The sequence below is a fragment of the Lissotriton helveticus genome, chromosome 6 (assembly GCF_964261635.1).
Source record: "Lissotriton helveticus chromosome 6, aLisHel1.1, whole genome shotgun sequence".
Lineage (NCBI taxonomy): Eukaryota > Metazoa > Chordata > Amphibia > Caudata > Salamandridae > Lissotriton > Lissotriton helveticus.
In genome coordinates, this window is record NC_136067.1 from 469664416 (window position 1) to 469682461 (window position 18046).

Genomic DNA, 18046 nt, shown 5'->3' on the forward strand with positions numbered 1-18046 from the left:
TTACAGGGTTGGTGGGAGCCAAGTAACCCATTAGCTAATGATTGCATCATCCACCCAGAGCACTTACTGGGCATACGTTTGGCACGCCTGGCTCCATAAGCCTCAGAGAATGATGGAACTGGAGAAGCACCGAAGGACTACCCAGCTGGCCCCTGTACTAGGCAAAGAGAGAATGCTCTGTCTGCTGGACTACACCTGTTGAACCTTGTGCTAGTGAAGAGATGACAGTGCCTGTGGCTCCTGGCTTGAAGGAAAGTCCCTCATGTCATTTGTCCCAGTTAGGCCTAGAGGAAAACACTGCCATTTTTACATGTCCACTGGTTTCTTCCTAAAGTTGCCTTCACACATTTGCAACCATGACAGTGTGGAATAGATTCTAGGAAAATATACTTGCTTACAAACCAGCTTGGCAAGAAAATTATCCTGATAACTTGACACATCATGTACAGGGTTAATACATACATATATTGTGCACATGTGATTATTTGTTTCGTACATATTGAGACAAAGCTATCTATAACATGGTGACCTGACCAAGATTACGGACCAAGGCAGGAGATTTGGCAGAGGAGCACTTTGCTGGCAATTGCAAGGTCTCTACATGCTGATGCTTCAGCCCATCAGCCTGCTTATACCTCTACGAGGGGTGTCCATCTAATGACATAGATGGGGACCTACTTTCTTTCCCTTAAGGTATTGGGTTTGGATCATCCAGCATGGGGATTCTTGGCAGAACACATAAACACGCCCTATACACTTAAGTTAGAGGACATATAGTAGTATGCCAGATCTGTATATTGTTTTATATGCTTGCATATATACATTGTTTATCTTGAGGGTGGACGTTTTCATTCTGTTCACTATCCTAATAGTTCTAATAACTTTCATTTGCTTCTATCTATTGATCATTGCAGTACAGAATGCACACAGTGCCACACTAACGAACAACAATGTGTGGAAGAAATACACTTGATACCTCAAATGGATTTTTCTGCCAGAATATAGCACCAGGAAGCAGACATCTAACTGCATTCAGAGGCAGTTCTATCAACTGCCCGGAGGTATAGGAATAACCCTAAGCTGTTTAAAGCTACAGTAACAGAGCTACTACAAAATGTTGAAGATCAGGCATTGTCCTATGTCGATGACATATATCTGATAGATGATATCCTCATGGAACACTTAACAAGAGTAGATTGCATAATTCTAGGATTTCCTACAAGCGTTACAAATTCAATGTTAAAAAAGGTGCCACCTCATTGTACTTCTTCTGGAATATGAGCTGTCAAGTGAAGGCAAAAGCCTTGAGACACACTTTGCAGAGGAAGTTGCACTGCTTCAACCCCATTGACTTTGAAAAGACTACAATCCATATTGAGATTCCTTCATCTTGGCGTACCATACATCCATACTATGCAGAAGGAGTTAAATCATTCTATGACTTGATACGTCCAGACTTCTCAAGCATGCATTGGGCACTGGAACACACACAAATTGTACGTCCCGTACAAGCCGACATGATCGCTTTCCAACATTTACACACACGTCTGAACACAACAAACCTGGTGATCTGTGTCATCGCGAGGGCATCAGGATACACTTTCAATGAAGGTTACACATAACTAATTGCATATAAATCTCATTTCTACACCAATGTCAAAATGCGTTTTGCACCTACTAAAAACATCTGACAGCAGTGCAGACTGCTGTGGTGAGAGAGTGAGCACTGGCTCCAGGTAAACGCATAATGACTGTGACCCCGGTCCTGGCTTTAGAAGCTGTCCCCCAAGCAAGCATTCCAATCCCTAAAGATTTACATCTGATGGATAAAATGGAATACTTCACTCACTGTAACAGATGTATACTATAGATTTGATTCTACACTACATACACAAGCTTTTCTACAGTACAAACAAAAATCTCCTCTGTCTAATGAAATAATGACTCTAGATCGCTATGATTACATCATATATACTGACGGTTCTGTTAAGTTGGCCACATCTACAAGAAAATGACGCAACATGGTGTGGCAAGCCATTTAGGTGTGCTGTGCTGCATCGTTTTCATAGCACAGTGATGCGTCGTATTAACAACAATACCATGCATCCCTAAGCTTTCTCCTGCGATGGTGCACAATTGGCTGCCATGCATCAGCGCAGGCACCCATGAGTCATTTGGCAAGAGTGCCAAGGCTGCGGGATGATTGTTTTTGTGCAGGAAGGGACACCTTTCTGCACAAAAACAAGCAGTGATAGCATTTGATAGCCAAGTGCAGCACACATAGAAAAAGGAAAAAACGAGGAGTAATTAAAATATTCTCCTCAATGCGCCTTTCTTTCGCCTCCCCGGGGTAGGTGCAGGTCTCTAATGCAGTCCCAGTTTTACAAAATGTTGTAAATCTGGGAATCTGTCAAATTCCATGGATGTTGCATGAGTAATGCAGAGAGAAAGGCATAAAAGGGGCCCATAATTACAAGGCCATGAAAAGTCACACAGGGAGACTTTGCGAAGCCCTTTGCACCGCTGGTGCATCAAAAGCCTGCCAAATGGCCTTTCAGCCAGTAAGCCCTGCACTATCCATGGTTGCATGAAACATCTATTTCTGTGGTGTCTGTTGATTTGAATAATCATTAAGGCCATGGGTGGCATTGGATTAAAATACAAAATGTATTTTGTTAAGTGGTATTTCACTTTTTTTTCCCTACAAACATTATATAGGTGGGCTAATGGCTTTGGAGGATGTGTGTTGTAAATATTTTAAACTGTGTTCCTTTTCATTTTTGGAAAATGGTCTATTCCCACTATTAACATCAACAACTAAATTCTAAGACAACCGTATACTCGGATGCAACACTTCCCATTCGAGGCTGCTTCATTCATCCCTTAAAGCCAGTGGTCACTCGAAACCCGTCAATAAACACCTGGATGTCTTCTTAGTAAAACGAAGGATAGAAGAGTTAATGATTTTGGACCTGGATTCGTTGCTCGAGCACCTGCTTTTAAGCTCTTAATTGCAGCTGGAAGGTGAAGTCACGGGCTATATAAACGCACACTTCGATGCGTTCCTGCTCCTCACTGTAGTTAGTTGTTAAAGGGATACATACCATTACATGAAGGCAAGGCCCTGTTCCAAGCCGGCTTTCCATCTGCGCCGATCACGCATGTTATTGTTGACGGCTCAATAATCCTGTATCCTGAATCGCACTGATAGGTCACAGTGGAGCCAAGTTTGAAATCGGTCCCAATCCGTGTTCCATTCATGATGCTTCCAGGATCGAAGCAGGCTTCTCGTGGTTTCTCTGTTATGACAAAATTAACAGTTCTCAATATAGCAACAATTTTGAATGCATGCTAGCTGCAGGTCATCAATTCACATACAAGGATTTGAATCACGCCATTAGTCAAAGTTTTATTCGAAGGTTTGTAAGCACAATATTCGGTTTATCTTCCTTCGCAGACGTACAAAAACATCACTGAATCGCCGCTACCTATGTCCAAAGGAGATAAAGAAAGATGGAGCATAGAAGTAAAAGCATAAAGATGAACATTGTTTATGATAACTCTTAATGGATGAAAGACCATCGATTAAAAATTGCGCAGATTGGGAATAGAAATATGTTCGCCCTTTTCACTGCTCGTATCAGATATTTTGAATGAAAAATGTACGCGCGCAAGAAAGCAAATCACTATCAAAGTAAACAGAATTGCATTTTTTATTTCAACCAGGTTAGAAAAAAAGGGGACACAATACATCATAAATACATTTCCACAAAAGTTGACCTTTCAAAAAAGGAAAGAACTGTTTATGCGAGAAAGAAGAATTTTGTTTTGACTTTCTTTCGATTCAGATTCAGCCATAGAAAAAAGACAGTGTTTTTGAACATTTCGTTACACACTCCTCTAAAGATGGGAGCGAGCCTCCATTGCATTTTAAAGCTTCGTTTGATAATGATACGATAGCAATGCTGTAACCGTACAGCAAAAAGACTACCAGAAAATATGTATTTTTCTTTTGCCAAATCTAAGATTTATAAAGACAAACAATAAGAATGCGGCCCACTTTTCATTAAAAAAATTGCATCACCAAGCAGGCGACTCTCGAACCTTTCTTCTGTAAACCATTTTCTATGGCACAGTTACCAATTGAGTAACGCAGTGAGCGTTTGCATTATCAGGCCTTGTATCGTTTCTCTTTCAGCAGTCTAGTATTTTGGAGTCTGAAGGCATGATTCACCAAAGTAAACCTATACTTTTATGTAAGTTTATTTTTTTTTGCGATTCACAAAGCCATTTTAGGAGTAGTGGCCCACATGCATCAAGCATTTTTGTAGTCGCAAACGGTGCGATTCCTTAAAATCGGCCGTTTGCGAATGCAAAAGTGCTTTTTGGGATGCATGAAGCAATTTTAGAATTCGTAACATGTTTGCGAGTTCTAAAATTGCGGGTGCTTTTAAGAAGTCGCAGATGTGCGATTTCTTAAAAGCAATGCATCATTAAATTTAAAACTGTAAATTCGCAATTAGGGTTTCAAATTTACCGAGTGGTTGAACCACTCGGTAAATTTGGAAAAAGTGTTTAAAATGCTGAAAATGTTTTTTTTTCAACATTCATGTTTCACACACACATGTCCTTAGGACATGTGTGTGTGAAACATGATGCGAAAAATACATTTCAGGGGTGCATGGGGGGGTCCTTTGGACCCCCCCCTGCACCCATGAAATTTTCAAAGTGCCACTCGCAATTTGCTAATGCCTTCCCATTGACTCCTATGGGCCTTTTGGCCCATAGGAATCAATGGGAATTGCGAAAATTAACGTAAGAATTCGGTATTCATTTGGGATTCGGTAAAAATTGCGATTTTTACCGAATCACAAATGAATACCGAAAATAATGATGCATAGCATTTTGCACTTCTTAACTTGCGATTCCTTATTTTTCGCAAATTAGGAAGTGCAAAATGTCACAATGATGCATGTGGGCCAGTATCTTTACCTCTGCCTATATTTTTATGTGCGGAGACTCCGCAGTCGTACACATACTACTCGTAACACTGCTTTGAGAATTGCAAAAAATCGTACACTTACAGAAAACTGTAAGTTTACCTTTGTGAATCTGGCCCAAGGAGTATTGTACTAAGACATTTTTACTAATTCGCATTTACCTCTATCATAAGATACGCATTGCATGAATGGATTTTGTGTTGAATGGAGTTGAGCACGATTTTACAAACAAAACTTTGTGCATAAATTATAATTGAAGTGCTCAAACGATTTTCCACTGACTGAGTTATGTCTGTTCGTATACAATCCTACATAATTAATGTAAAAACTAAACTGATTGATTCACTACACTTTCTGAACTATCTATATCTGCTTTGATTGCCTGTCATTAGATGGTCGAGTAAGAGTGGCAATTTCAGACCTAAATACACCAAATATGCCACAAATATCACCTGTAGCTGTGAATCCAATTTGTATTGCATATCCTTGTACTTCACCTTGACACTGTGACTCAGTGCATAACAATATATAGTATTCTATGATTTACTTTAAGAGTTTGTTTTGCGATACTTCTTGGAAAAATATATTTAGGACTTTGTAAAAAGTGCCCTCACCCAAAATTTGTTGCTTTCTTCTCTATCGTGCTTTACAGCCTGACAAAGTGTGTTTTGGGATGGGCTATTCCACTCTAGTGGGAGGGCTTTGTTTTTTTTTTCTTTTTCAATGGGATCTGGCTTTTCAACATTCATCATCTTTCAGTTTGAATAAACTAATTCAGGTGAGCTGTCTGCATTCTTATTCACATTATACCGTTGCAAATTCTGTAACATCAGATAAATAGACACATAGTAGGAGCATAATTAAAGTAACCTATAACAATTTTATTTTTATCATTTATTTCTTTTTATTATTAATATTGAGCCACTAATTTAAAAAAATGTGTGTCAGTGGGAATTATATGATCGATCTCCCGAATAAGATGACCAAGTAAATGTTACTCGAAGAATCGGTATATGAATTTTGAACGCAGATAAACAGTCTTAACATTTAAGAGGGTTATTTATGTAATGATTTGGACAACCTTGAATTATTGATGAGCATTTGTGGTTTATTTGGTGTATCAGGCCGAGTTTGATCACGCTGGTGCATGTGTATATTCTTCAATTCATTTTTATTGTCAAATTTGTAGTAGGCGAGTATGTCTTCACCTTCAGGTGCTCTGCTAGATACCGCACAATACTGTGAATTGCTATCTATCTTTTTTATGTTTCTTTTTCTTGTTTCCCTTACTTTTCATCTCCTTGTTGTCGCGTGACGCTGTGATGCAAGCAAAGTTGTGGGAGCTGTGGACGTGATACCATGGTCGAGCAGCTGCAAGGAGTGAGACGAGTCCTCTGAGACCGTCTCTAAACAGTTCTGACCAGTTCTGACAGGTGACCCACACGGGGGGCCACTGCGGCTGCGAGGAGGAGCAGCAGGGAGCCAGTGGATTGAGACCCCTGACACCCTGGCAGGGCTCTGGCCTGTCTTTCAGCGGTCCTGCGACTACACAGACCACTGACAGGCAGCTGCGAAGAAGTGAGGAGGTCCCTTGAGACTCCGATCAGAACTAGGCAGTGGCGTCACTAGGGTTGGTGTCACCCGGTGCAGGTAACTCATGGTGTCACCCCCTCACAACTTACCGGATGGACCATCTCACCCTCTGCCTGCACCATGTCCCCTCTGCCTGCACCATCTCCCTTCCGCCTGCACCATCTCACCCCCTGCCTGCACCATCTCTCCCTTAGCCTGCACCATCTCACCCTCTGCTTGCACCATCTCCCCTCTGCCTGCACCATCTCCCCTCTGCCTGCACCATCTCTCCATCTGGCTGCACCATCTCACCCTCTGCCTGCACCATCTCACCCTCTGCCTGCACCATCTCCCCTCTGCCTGCACCATCTCACCCTCTGCCTGCGCCATCTCACCCTCTGCCTGCACCATCTCCCCTCTGCCTGCACCATCTCACCCTCTGACTGCACCATCTCCCCTCCGCCTGCACCAACTCACCCTCTGCCTGCACCATCCCTCCCTCTGCCTGCACCATCTCACCCTCTGCCTGCACCATCTCGCAGCGCACATATGTGCAAATGTTTGCGCAGACGCACGTTGTTACAGATGGGGTCACCCCATGTGAGGGTGTCACCCGGTGCCGGCTGCACCCCCCGCACTCCCCTAGTGACGCCACTGGAACTAGGACCGGTTTGGTCCAGTGAGTGTTTGGTGCGGTGAGGCGCGGGCGTGTGCTTTGGCTTCCGCTGCTTTTCCCACACCTCTGTTTCCCTGCTGTCCTCTGCCAGTGACCGCCTGTGATTGCGCCTTAGTTTGTTTGACCAGGGCATATAAGGGCATACAAGTTACATACAAGCTTGTTAGCAGGCAAGGCCCTGAAAAGAGATGTGGAAAAAAGGCGAAGAAGCAACCAGTGGCTAAAATTAGAAATTCGGAGGGCGGAGGTAGGGTGTCTGCCCTTTGCCCTGGCCCTTGCCCTTCATAGCCCACATCTAGTTTCTGCTTATTGTTGGCTGTTGTACAGAGGGCTAACATTCAATATTAAAGTTTCAAGACCAACAGAGGCCAAAGGGAGTTGAAGGCAGTGTGCACTTGAGCATTGTGCGCTTCAGAAGTGAGGCAGGTGAGGAAAGGAGGCTTTGAGGTTGTGAGGAGTAAAGGTGCTAAGGCACAAGGCAGCATGCACAGTGAGCGGAGTCAACCATCTTTAGGTTGGTGTGCTTGTTTATATGTGAGGCTCCGCCACACTGTAATTCCACCCTGGCTTTTGGTCTAGCCCTGGAGTTAACTAATCCCCACACACTCTTTGCTCTAATTGTCTGGAACTGTCTACAATTTGTTTGCAAACTTGGAGTGGGTCCCAAGCATGCTTGTGTCCGTTCCATGTGGTATAAAGCAGTGGATATCTACTAGGGAAGATGAAGTGGCGCATACCCTCCAGACTCTCTCCACGCCGGATGGCCCTTGGAAAGATGGGGGCAATTTGTCTGACTCTATATTTGGTCACATTTACCACCCTGTAAGATTTCTTTGAGATTTGGTGTTTGGTTGGTAGGTGGAGGAGGACTGAGCTCGAGTTGTTGCTCGAGCTGGTGTCAAGCTGGTCATTGAACCCTGGGGTGGCTAAGGGGTGTGGTAGCATTAGTGACTCTGGCTGTAAGGTAAGGCCCATTTCTGCAGTCATGGTCTGTCTAGAATTGGGCGGGGCTTGCAGTTTTTCCCCCAATTATGATCCATTCTACACCATTCTCTTCACGTTTTCCATCTTTTTATTTTTTCACTTCAATCCCCTTCAGGCAGAATTATGATGGCAAGAAAGTCAACTCTAGTAGAGGAGTCTCCACCAAATTGTGCCCAAAAAAAACAAACTAACCCTCTAGGAAAGAGAGTGACTCATCTGGATGTCCTTAAAGAGATTGCAAAAATACCAGCGTATTTTCAAAAATGATCTTTATAGTATTTTCCATCTTCAGCTGAGCGGCGTAGTCAACGATGTATGTAAAGCTGAAAGCTCATGAAAGTAATTGGACTTGGCCGATAGAGGACTTGTGAGAGTGTCATATCACAAACCTTCTAAAAGATCAACAGGAACAAGTGACTCATCTAGAGATGAAAACAGAATACCTTTTAGGGATTGTTCACAAGTTTGCAATACTGAACTGGCCCCAGCTGCTCCACCAGCCTTACAGGTCTCTCAGTCTTCTATTGCACCGAATTACACTTTACCGGATATCTCACCATTTAAACCAGATCTGGGGATTGGGACCACTGCCCACAAGGCCTAAGCAGCAGAAGACGACTTTGGAAATGTTTTCTAGTACACCTAGGGGCATATTATCAAGGGGGTTTATCTCCGCTTTTTTGGCTTTAAAAGCCAAGAAAGTGGAGATAAAATTATCTCCCTATTATCTAGCTGTCGCTAACACCAGTTAGTGACAGCTAGTAGGAGATAGCGACCATCTTGGGCCCCACTTTGCATGTCAGTGATATTTATCACTAATGACATGCAAAGTGGGCATGCCAAGATGTTAGCGACTGGAAACAGTCGCTAACATCGCTATCTCCTATTACCAACTTTTGGAGATATTCGCGCTAAGCGCGAATATCTCCAAAAGCTAACACCTGCCCTGAGCAGTTCTTAGCCATGTTATCCAATGGGAGGTGGATAACATGGCTAAGAGCATTAGCTCGGTAATGCATGAATATCGCTGACTTTTCAGCGATATTCATGCATTGCGGCCGTTTTTTATCGCATTTGCGATAAACCTTGGTAATACCAAGTGTGATGATAATATAGATGTCACATGCCAGAAGTTAGTGGATAAACTAAAATCTACCATCGAACTAGTGGCGCCGGCTAGAAGGGTGAAAATGAGGGACAAAGGAGCGGGAGCGCCCTGGTTCAATGATTCGTTGAGGCTCAGGAAACAGGCCCTTCGGAAGGCAGAGAGAGCCTGGCGGAGGGACTATAATACGATGGCACAGAGCATATATGAGCAAGAGCTGGCCACGTACAAAAAGGCTATCCTGGCTCGAAAATCTGAGTTCTTTGAGACCAGGATCACCGCGTCCCAAAATCCGCAGAAAGAAGTTTTCAAGGTGCTCTCGGAACTAAGGAAAAATAAGGAACAGAGGCCTGACGCTTCGTTGGGGGACTGTCAAAGATTCCAGGATTTTTTCATTCAAAAAATTGAAGATCTCCTGTTGGAAATCTCTCACTCCCCTGTTTTAAATTGCTCGCTACAAATCACACCTCTTACTCCGAAAGTTGACAACCCTTTGGAATCTTTTCCCTTGATTACGAAGGAGATGCTAGCTAGCTTGGTGGGGAGGGTAAAGTCAGGCTCCCAGGTGGATCCCTTCCCCCGAGGGTTTTTAAGCAAGCTATGCTAGGGTTGGAAGAGGATGTTCTTAACCTTCTAAATAAGTCTCTGGAAACCGGACAAGTGCCGGCCATGCTTAAGGAGGCCCGGCTGATTCCGCTGCTCAAGAAGCCAGGGGCGGATACAAAAATCCTAACGAACTTTAGGCCCATCTCCCAATTACCTTTTTTAGCAAAGGTTTTGGAACAGAATGTGCTGACATACCTCTCAAAACATCTGGAGAGAAATGATTTGCTAGAGCAAAATCAGGCTGGCTTCCGGGCACATCACAGCACAGAGCTGGTGATGGTGTCTATCTTAGACGAACTGAGGTGTAGAGCTGACAAGAAGATCCCGGGGGCCCTGGTGCTACTCAATCTCTCCGCGGCTTTTGACACGGTGTGTCATAGCCAACTATTGTCGCGTGTGAGAGACTTGGGCATCGGGGGACCCGCACTAGGTTGGCTTACCTCTTTCTTGCAAGATAGATTGCAGAAGGTGCAGTTGTCCGACCTAGTATCAACATCAGCGGCCATCACCTGTGGAGTGCCGCAAGGTTCGGCTCTTTCACCGCTCCTTTTTAACATCTACCTGCAGCCACTGATTTCAGCTCTCAATCAAATGGAGTGTCAGATTTTTAACTATGCTGACGATACACAGATCGTCATCCAAATACAGGATTCTCCAGGAGCACAAGCCAGGTTGCATAACATTCTAAGGTATACGATAAACTGGATGTCCGCAAACTCCCTGAAAATCAATCCAGATAAAACCGAGGTGCTGCCCATAGCCACCTCTGGAAGCCCCTGGAACGATGGGTTTTGGCCCAGGGAGTTGGGCAGGACGCCAAAACCAGCAACCGTGGTAAAAAGCCTGGGAATTTATATTGACAGCACTTTGTCTATGAAGAAACAGGTGTCGGTAGTAGTAGGCACCTGTGTTGGTCTTCTGAGACAGCTCCGTAAGATCGCCCAACTGCTGTCGTTTTCCACTCTAAGAAGTGCGGTGTCAGCTATAATTTTGGGACGACTGGACTACGGCAATGCGCTGTATTTAGGGCTGCCCAAGCAACAACTTGCGAGGCTTCAGACAGTAATGAACGATGCAGCGAGATTGATTTTCAAGAAGCCTAGGAAAACACATGCTTTACCTCTCCTGCGTCAGTTACATTGGCTCCCCGTTAGACAGCAGAGATTGTTCAAAGGACTGTGTATTACACACAAGGCACTCTACGGGAATGCGCCCAGCTACATTAAAACTAGATTATCTAGTTATGTTCCTGGTCGGGTGCTACGGTCCACTGAAGCCACTCTCCTGGTTAATCCACGCTTTCGCTTGTCCACTGTGGGAGGGCGTGCCTTCTCCACTTTGCTTCCTGCAGCGTGGAATAGATTACCAACTAATCTCCGCAAGGAGTCTAATCTACTGCTGTTCCGCCGAATGCTAAGAACTATTCTCTTTCGGGAAGCATGGGGAGGGTTGTAAGTCAGCCTTCTGTTTTCTGTAGAGCTGGTTTATTCTTTTTCTCTGTACAAGTGCTTAGAGACCTTGGGGTGATAACGCGCTATGTAAATTGAAATAAAAAAATAAAAAAAATCTGCGGTAAAAATCGCCGCAGCTCAGCGGTAAAATGTTGTCTCTAACAGAGCAATAGCGATAATTATCGCTATTGCTTGGTAATATGCCCCCTAGTTTTACAACTCTTGCATTATCAAATATTTCAGTGTTTCCTGACATCTCACCCAATCTACTCACTAACATTTCACCAGACTATGTGTGTTTTTCTAAGGCATTGCAAAGTCTTGAGAGTATTTTGTCTTCTATGTTATCTTTACTGGAGAAGTGCACTGATAACTCAGAACACATCCAAGATATTTTAACAGAATTAATTAAATAATTCCCTGTAAAATGAATAGGTAATTGCAGTTTGAGCAGGGTTAAAAGGCCCGTTCCTGGCTTCTGAGAGGTTGGTGTTCAAGTGGGGGGTCCCAGGCTTAACGCCCAATTGAAGGAAAATGGTTGTGATTTGTCGGTGGACTTACCCCATGTGGAATCCCATTTTAAAGAACATGATCTCTCACACCTCTAGGTCACCAATAAAGAGGTGGTATGATCTGGTCCTGTCTCTGAGTTAGGGAAAAGTGGTGAAGTTATCCTAATCTTTTAAAAATCTGCAAGAGTTCATCAGGGCCCTAATATAGAATAATCTGCTTCTGAACCTAGCAAAAGAAAGGAAAAATGAAAAGGAAAACATGAAAATATGAAGGTTAAATAAGAGAAGTATCATAAGATTTAAATACCCCACAGTGGAGTTGCAACCTCCCGGCTGCTCTGTAATTATCAGATAAGGGCACTCTTGTGGACCTTTATGGGTCAGTTTCTACATCGGTGGCCTTCAATCCAACTGCAACTGAATCACTAATGGAAAATGATGACATTGGGCATAAGCGTGTGCCATTGGCCCATAACATACCAGTTCCCATGCGTGGTAAAGGCATATTTCCCAGGATTGTTGAAGCGGAATGCCTTAGGCCAGAGGCCGATCAAAGGTGGAGCAAAGGCTTTTTAATCAACCCCTCCGAGGAAATTGATTGGGCCATCCAATTGGTAGATATTTCTGCTGACTCTGATACAGAATGTGCCCTAAACAGATCTTGCATGCTATCTATTTTTTAAACCAATCTCTCAGTTGGCCAAAATATTCTCTAAATATATTTCCCTGGTTGTTTTTCCAAAAGCCAGTACTATAGCCCTCTCTTTGCCATTTGTATTGGCCCACTTCTATTCCAGGATAATAGCAGATGAAGTTCTGAATTCACTGGTTGAGTTTAGGAGGTCAGGCTTTGATATTTAGCAATCATTTACTCCATGGCTGATTTCATTAGAGAGTTGCCAACCCATGAGAAAATACAGAAGGTGCATATTGGAACGCAATACATCTGCTTAATCATGTTCCCCATTAGTGGTTGGGGGTGCCATGAGGCTTCTTGTTCTCAGTGGCAGAGAGCAACATATTTACCAACCTCAAAGAACTATCAGGACAACATGATAGCTAATCGAATTGGCCTGGCTGGTACAATTAATGAAAAAAGCCGATTTCAAGGCCCCTATTCTGTAGATTCTGATGAGGATAGGGTTCATTTGATATAATGGAATATTGTTGGTCTGAAAAGAAACCTGTATTCTCTGTTGTCTGTCATAGAGGATGTTAGAAATGGGATTTCTGGTTGGCTAAGGATTGCGCCAAAGCCAGGCAGACACCACCTTTCTAGTAAGGTCAAGGGAGTTACACACTGAAGATAACCCCTGCTCACCCCCTTGCTAGCTTGGCACAAGCAGTCAGGCTTCTCTAAGAGGCAATGTGTAAAGCAGTTGCGCAACACACACACACACAGCAGTAACACACTAGGCAAACCACAAAAGAAACTACACACAAGGTTATATAAAAAAATAGCCTTTGTATTATCATAAACACATTAGAAACATAATCACACATTTACACTGTGCCACCTGGCATGGGCAATATTCACTGGGGATTATATAAAGGACCAGGCCAATCGGGCCATGGTCAGAACCATCAGAATGCGAATATAAAACACAACCAGTAACTACTGATACAATAGGACCTAAGCGGTAAACAGACAGAATATCGACATCAAAAATATCGTTTTTAAGGTAAGTAATATAATATCGAATGTTAAAAATATAGATAGTTAAAATATCGAAGTTTGTAATATAGGTAAGTAAAAATATCTAATTTGTAATAGTATCTAATTTTTTATAATGTTTTTTATGTTATTATATGTGTGAAAAGTGTGTATTTATGTTTTAATTAATTTAAAAAAAAGAAATTTGTTTTTTATTTATTGTGTAATTAAATTCTATAGCGGGTTGTGGGTTTATAGGGGAATAGGGTGGGAAGTGATTTAATTATAATTAATTAAATATGTAAATGTATTTATTGGTATTATTTTTTATTTAATTATTAATTAATTTATATTAGCTAAATAATTAAATTTAATTGGCAATTAATTATAATTAATTGAATAATTGCTAATTATGTTAATTTTACTAATTTATTTTCCGTAGCGGGTTGTGGGTTTATAGGGGAATTGGGTGGGAAGTAATTTAATTAAAATTAATTAAATATGTTAAAAAACTGTATTGGTATTTTTTTAGAATTAATAGTTAATTAAAATTTATGGGTAATTAATTAAATGTTAATTAGCTATTATTTTTATTTAATTGATTAATTGCTAATTTTGTTAATTTTACTTATTTATTTTCAGTAGTGGGTTCTGGGTTTATAGGGGAATAGGGTGGGAAGTAATTTATTTATACTTAATTAAATAATTAAATTTATTTAATTGTATTTAATTAGAAAAAATAGATAAATACGTTTTAATTGTTAATTAAATACATTTTAATTTGTAATTAATTATGATTACTAGGTAAGAAATAATAATAATTATTTTTCATTTATAATTTTAATTGAATAATTGTTATATTAAAATAAAATGGTAATTACTTTAAAATAATTTGTTATAGATATTAATTTATATTATTTAAAATAATATATGAAGTATTTAATTTCCCTACTGTTGCACACACTGGAGTGGGAATAGTAATTTTAACCTCTACGCTATCCAACGCTTTCCCTACTGTTGCACCCACTGGAGTGGGAACAGTAATTGTTACCCCTACGCTATCCAACGCTTTCCCTTCTGTTGCACTCAATGGAGTGGGAATAGTAATTTTTTACCCCTATGCTATCCAACGCCTTCCCTACTGTTGCACTCTTTGGAGTGGGAATAGTAATTTTTACCCCTACGCAATCCAACGCTTTCCCTACTGTTGCACTCACTGGAGTGGGAATAGTAATTTTTACCCCTACGCTATCCAACGCTTTCCCTACTGTTGCACCAACTGGAGTGGGAATAGTAATTTTTATCTCTACTCTATCCAACGCTTTCCCTACTGTTGCACTCTTTGGAGTGGGAATAGTAATTTTTACCCCTACGCTATCCAATGCTTTCCCTACTGTTGCACTCTTTGGAGTGGGAATAGTAATTTTTACCCCTACGCTATCCAACGCTTTCCCTACTGTTGCACCCACTGTAGTGGGAATAGTAATTTTTACCCCTATGCTATCCAACGCTTTCCCTACTGTTGCACCCACTGGAGTGGGAATATTAATTGTTACCCCTACGCTAACCAACGCTTTCCCTTCTGTTGCACTCACTGGCGTGGGAATAGTAATTTTTTACCCCTATGCTATCCAACGCCTTCCCTACTGTTGCACTCTTTGGAGTGGGAATAGTAATTTTTACCCCTACGCTATCCAACGCTTTCCCTACTGTTGCACTCATTGGAGTGGGAATAGTAATTTTTACCCCTACGCTATCCAACGCTTTCCCTACTGTTGCACCCACTGGAGTTGGAATAGTAATTTTTACCCCTACGCTATCCAACGCTTTCCCTACTGTTGCACCCACTGGAGTGGGAATAGTAATTTTTACCTCTACGCTATCCAACGCTTTCCCTACTGTTGCACTCACTGGAGTGGGAATAGTAATTTTTACCCCTACACTATCCAACACTTTCCCTACTGTTGCACTCTCTGGAGTGGGAATAGTAATTTTTATCCCTACGCTATCCAACGCTTTCCCTACTGTTGCACTCTCTGGAGTGGGAATAGTAATTTTTACACTTACGCTATCCTACGGTTATAATATTGATTATTATTTAATTATATTATGTTACTATATATATATGTTTTAACAAATATGATTGTAAATTTGTTTTTATAACTTTCATTAATTATTTAAATATTATAAGGTAATGTAAGTATTTTAAAGTATATTTTAGTAATTAATTTTTAATATTAATTTAATTTAACATTGTTTTTAATAAAGTCGATATTTTAAATAACTATATTTTATTAAACGATATTTTGTAGTCGATATTTTTGTACTTACCTGTTTGTAGATACAAACTCGATATTCTGTCAGTCGATATTTTGCCAACGATATTTTATCCAGTCGATATTATATCCCTCGATATTTTTTCAGTGATCCGGCCTAATCATTATCACATTAGCATTAGACCCCATCCTAAAATATCATAACATGACATTAGGCAATAAATCCCATTAGGCCAAAACCTCATTAGCAGAGAGACCCTCCTAAGCATAAACACATTACGCATTAGGCCTCATCAGCATAAACACATTATGCGATAACCTCAAGAGTATAAACATCATTAGAGGCATAAACCAGGGTGCATACATCACATGTGGCACATAATACATTGCAGGCAGGAACTCAGCAGTGCACCGCAGTAACACCACTACCAGGTGCATACATCACCTTAGGGCCTTGCGCCCCTTTATCATCCTACCTATGACCCCAGGCCAACTGGCGTTTTCAGAGGACTCAATTGCCGTATGTCCAGCAAAGTCAGTTCTTGTGGCTGCCAATGCAGCAACATCACGAAGTGCGCCTGTGCGCAAATCTAAATGGTGCAGCTGACGCTAATTGTCGTGCAGCTGGGATCATCAATGGCACTCACTGTACCCTCCTGCTCAGGGACTCCATCAAAAGAAACGTGGCCAAATGAGCACAGGCCCCTCGGGCCCTTGGGAGCACCGCAGGCTCCAAGCACTGAAAATGTGCCCCGGGGGAGCCCCCTCCCCTTGAGACTCAATACATAACTTGCCCCCATGATGCACTCAGGGCCCCCACTGGGACCTGCAGAACCAATCCTACCCATTGGTGCAGTTGCCCACTACCAAGCGGGGCAACTGGGACCATATCTGCAGAGAGGCCCGTCACCATGGAGCCCTCTGGGCCCCCACAGGTCATTTGAATAAATGCCCCCATAAAACTTGCCCCCACGTTGGAGCCACACAGGCTCTTGAAACAAGCATGCCCAACGTTGGAACGGCCCGCAAAATAGGCACTGTGCCTTCACTAGCACCACACTGCAAATCTCTAGCCCAAACTCAGCGGGACTCCCTGGGCGACTTCACTCGGCCTCCTTCCAGCACTCGGGACCGGTGCCACTTCTCTCATGCGGCAGGGGTAAGCACTGACAATGTGCCTCGAGCCCCCTCCGCCTCAATCTCCACTGGCTGCTGCACACGGGACTCTCGGGAGCACCGCCCACCCACCGCAGCTCTGCCCCTTACTGCTGAGACCTCCTTGGTGCAATGCAGAAGTGGAGCCCTCGAGGCTCCAAGATGTGGGCAGGCCCCGCCCAACGGCAAGCAGAAGCGCCTGGCTGCCTGCCTGGCTGTTGCGTTGCTGCGCAATCACGGCATCCGTTTCCCTTTCCTCCTCCTCTCGGTGCCATGCGGGGTGGGCGCCCGCTATAAAAATAACATGGAAGCAGGATGGTCACCCGCTCTCCAAAAATTAGCACCTACGATGCGGCAAAAAGCGGGGTAGCCACCCACTCCAAGCGGGGTGGGCTCCTGCTTGGCATACAAAGAAAGCGGGGTGGGCTCCCGCTCCTCTTGGCATCACGGGGGAATCCCTCCTCACAAAGGGCTGCAGCTCAGCGCTGCGCAGCCCATGCTTTCCTCTTTGTGGGAAAATAGAGCTACAGCGCTCCTCTCATCAACAAAGAGCAAAGCGCTGTTTAAAATAAAAGCAAAGCGCTCCCAGGATGCAGGCTGCAGCAAAAATCCTGCATTTGAAAGCCTAAGTCCAGCAAAAGTTCCTCTAGGTCCAGGGGCACAGCTGGGCCCAGGGAGGCCAGCACACAGGGCCCTCCAGCAGGGATGTAAGCTACCATGGCGGTCCCTCTGTGCCCCAGCAGCAGCAAGCCCCTCAGCAAGTCAGGAACAACAACAATTTCATGGGGTCACAGCCCCTATATTTATACCAACATTTCCTTTGTCTGAGGTGCAGGGCATGCGAGAACCAGATGCAACTGGTTCAGGAAGGATTTGGAGCACTTTGTTTTGCAAGCTCCTCTTCCCCTTTGTCAGGTGGGGCTAGGTGATCAGACACACCACAAGGGGGCGGAGCCAGCATTGTACAAGGCAGGCACACTCCTATTCAGAGTCAAGGGATTATCCCTCCCACTACTTCCAGCACAGATGTCCCATTCAGCCTAGAACTGACTCAC

At 43.0% G+C, this 18046-nt stretch overlaps 1 protein-coding gene across 1 annotated transcript in view; it reads right to left on the reverse strand.

Moving 5' to 3' along the window:
• The window catches only part of CSMD1 (CUB and Sushi multiple domains 1), a 4503734-nt gene that overhangs the window by 1533048 nt on the left and 2952640 nt on the right, over positions 1-18046 (reverse strand). Inside the window, exon 30 of the mRNA XM_078647516.1 lies at positions 3105-3299. Coding sequence (XP_078503642.1) covers positions 3105-3299 — 195 coding nt within the window. The remainder of the gene's footprint in view (positions 1-3104; positions 3300-18046) is intronic.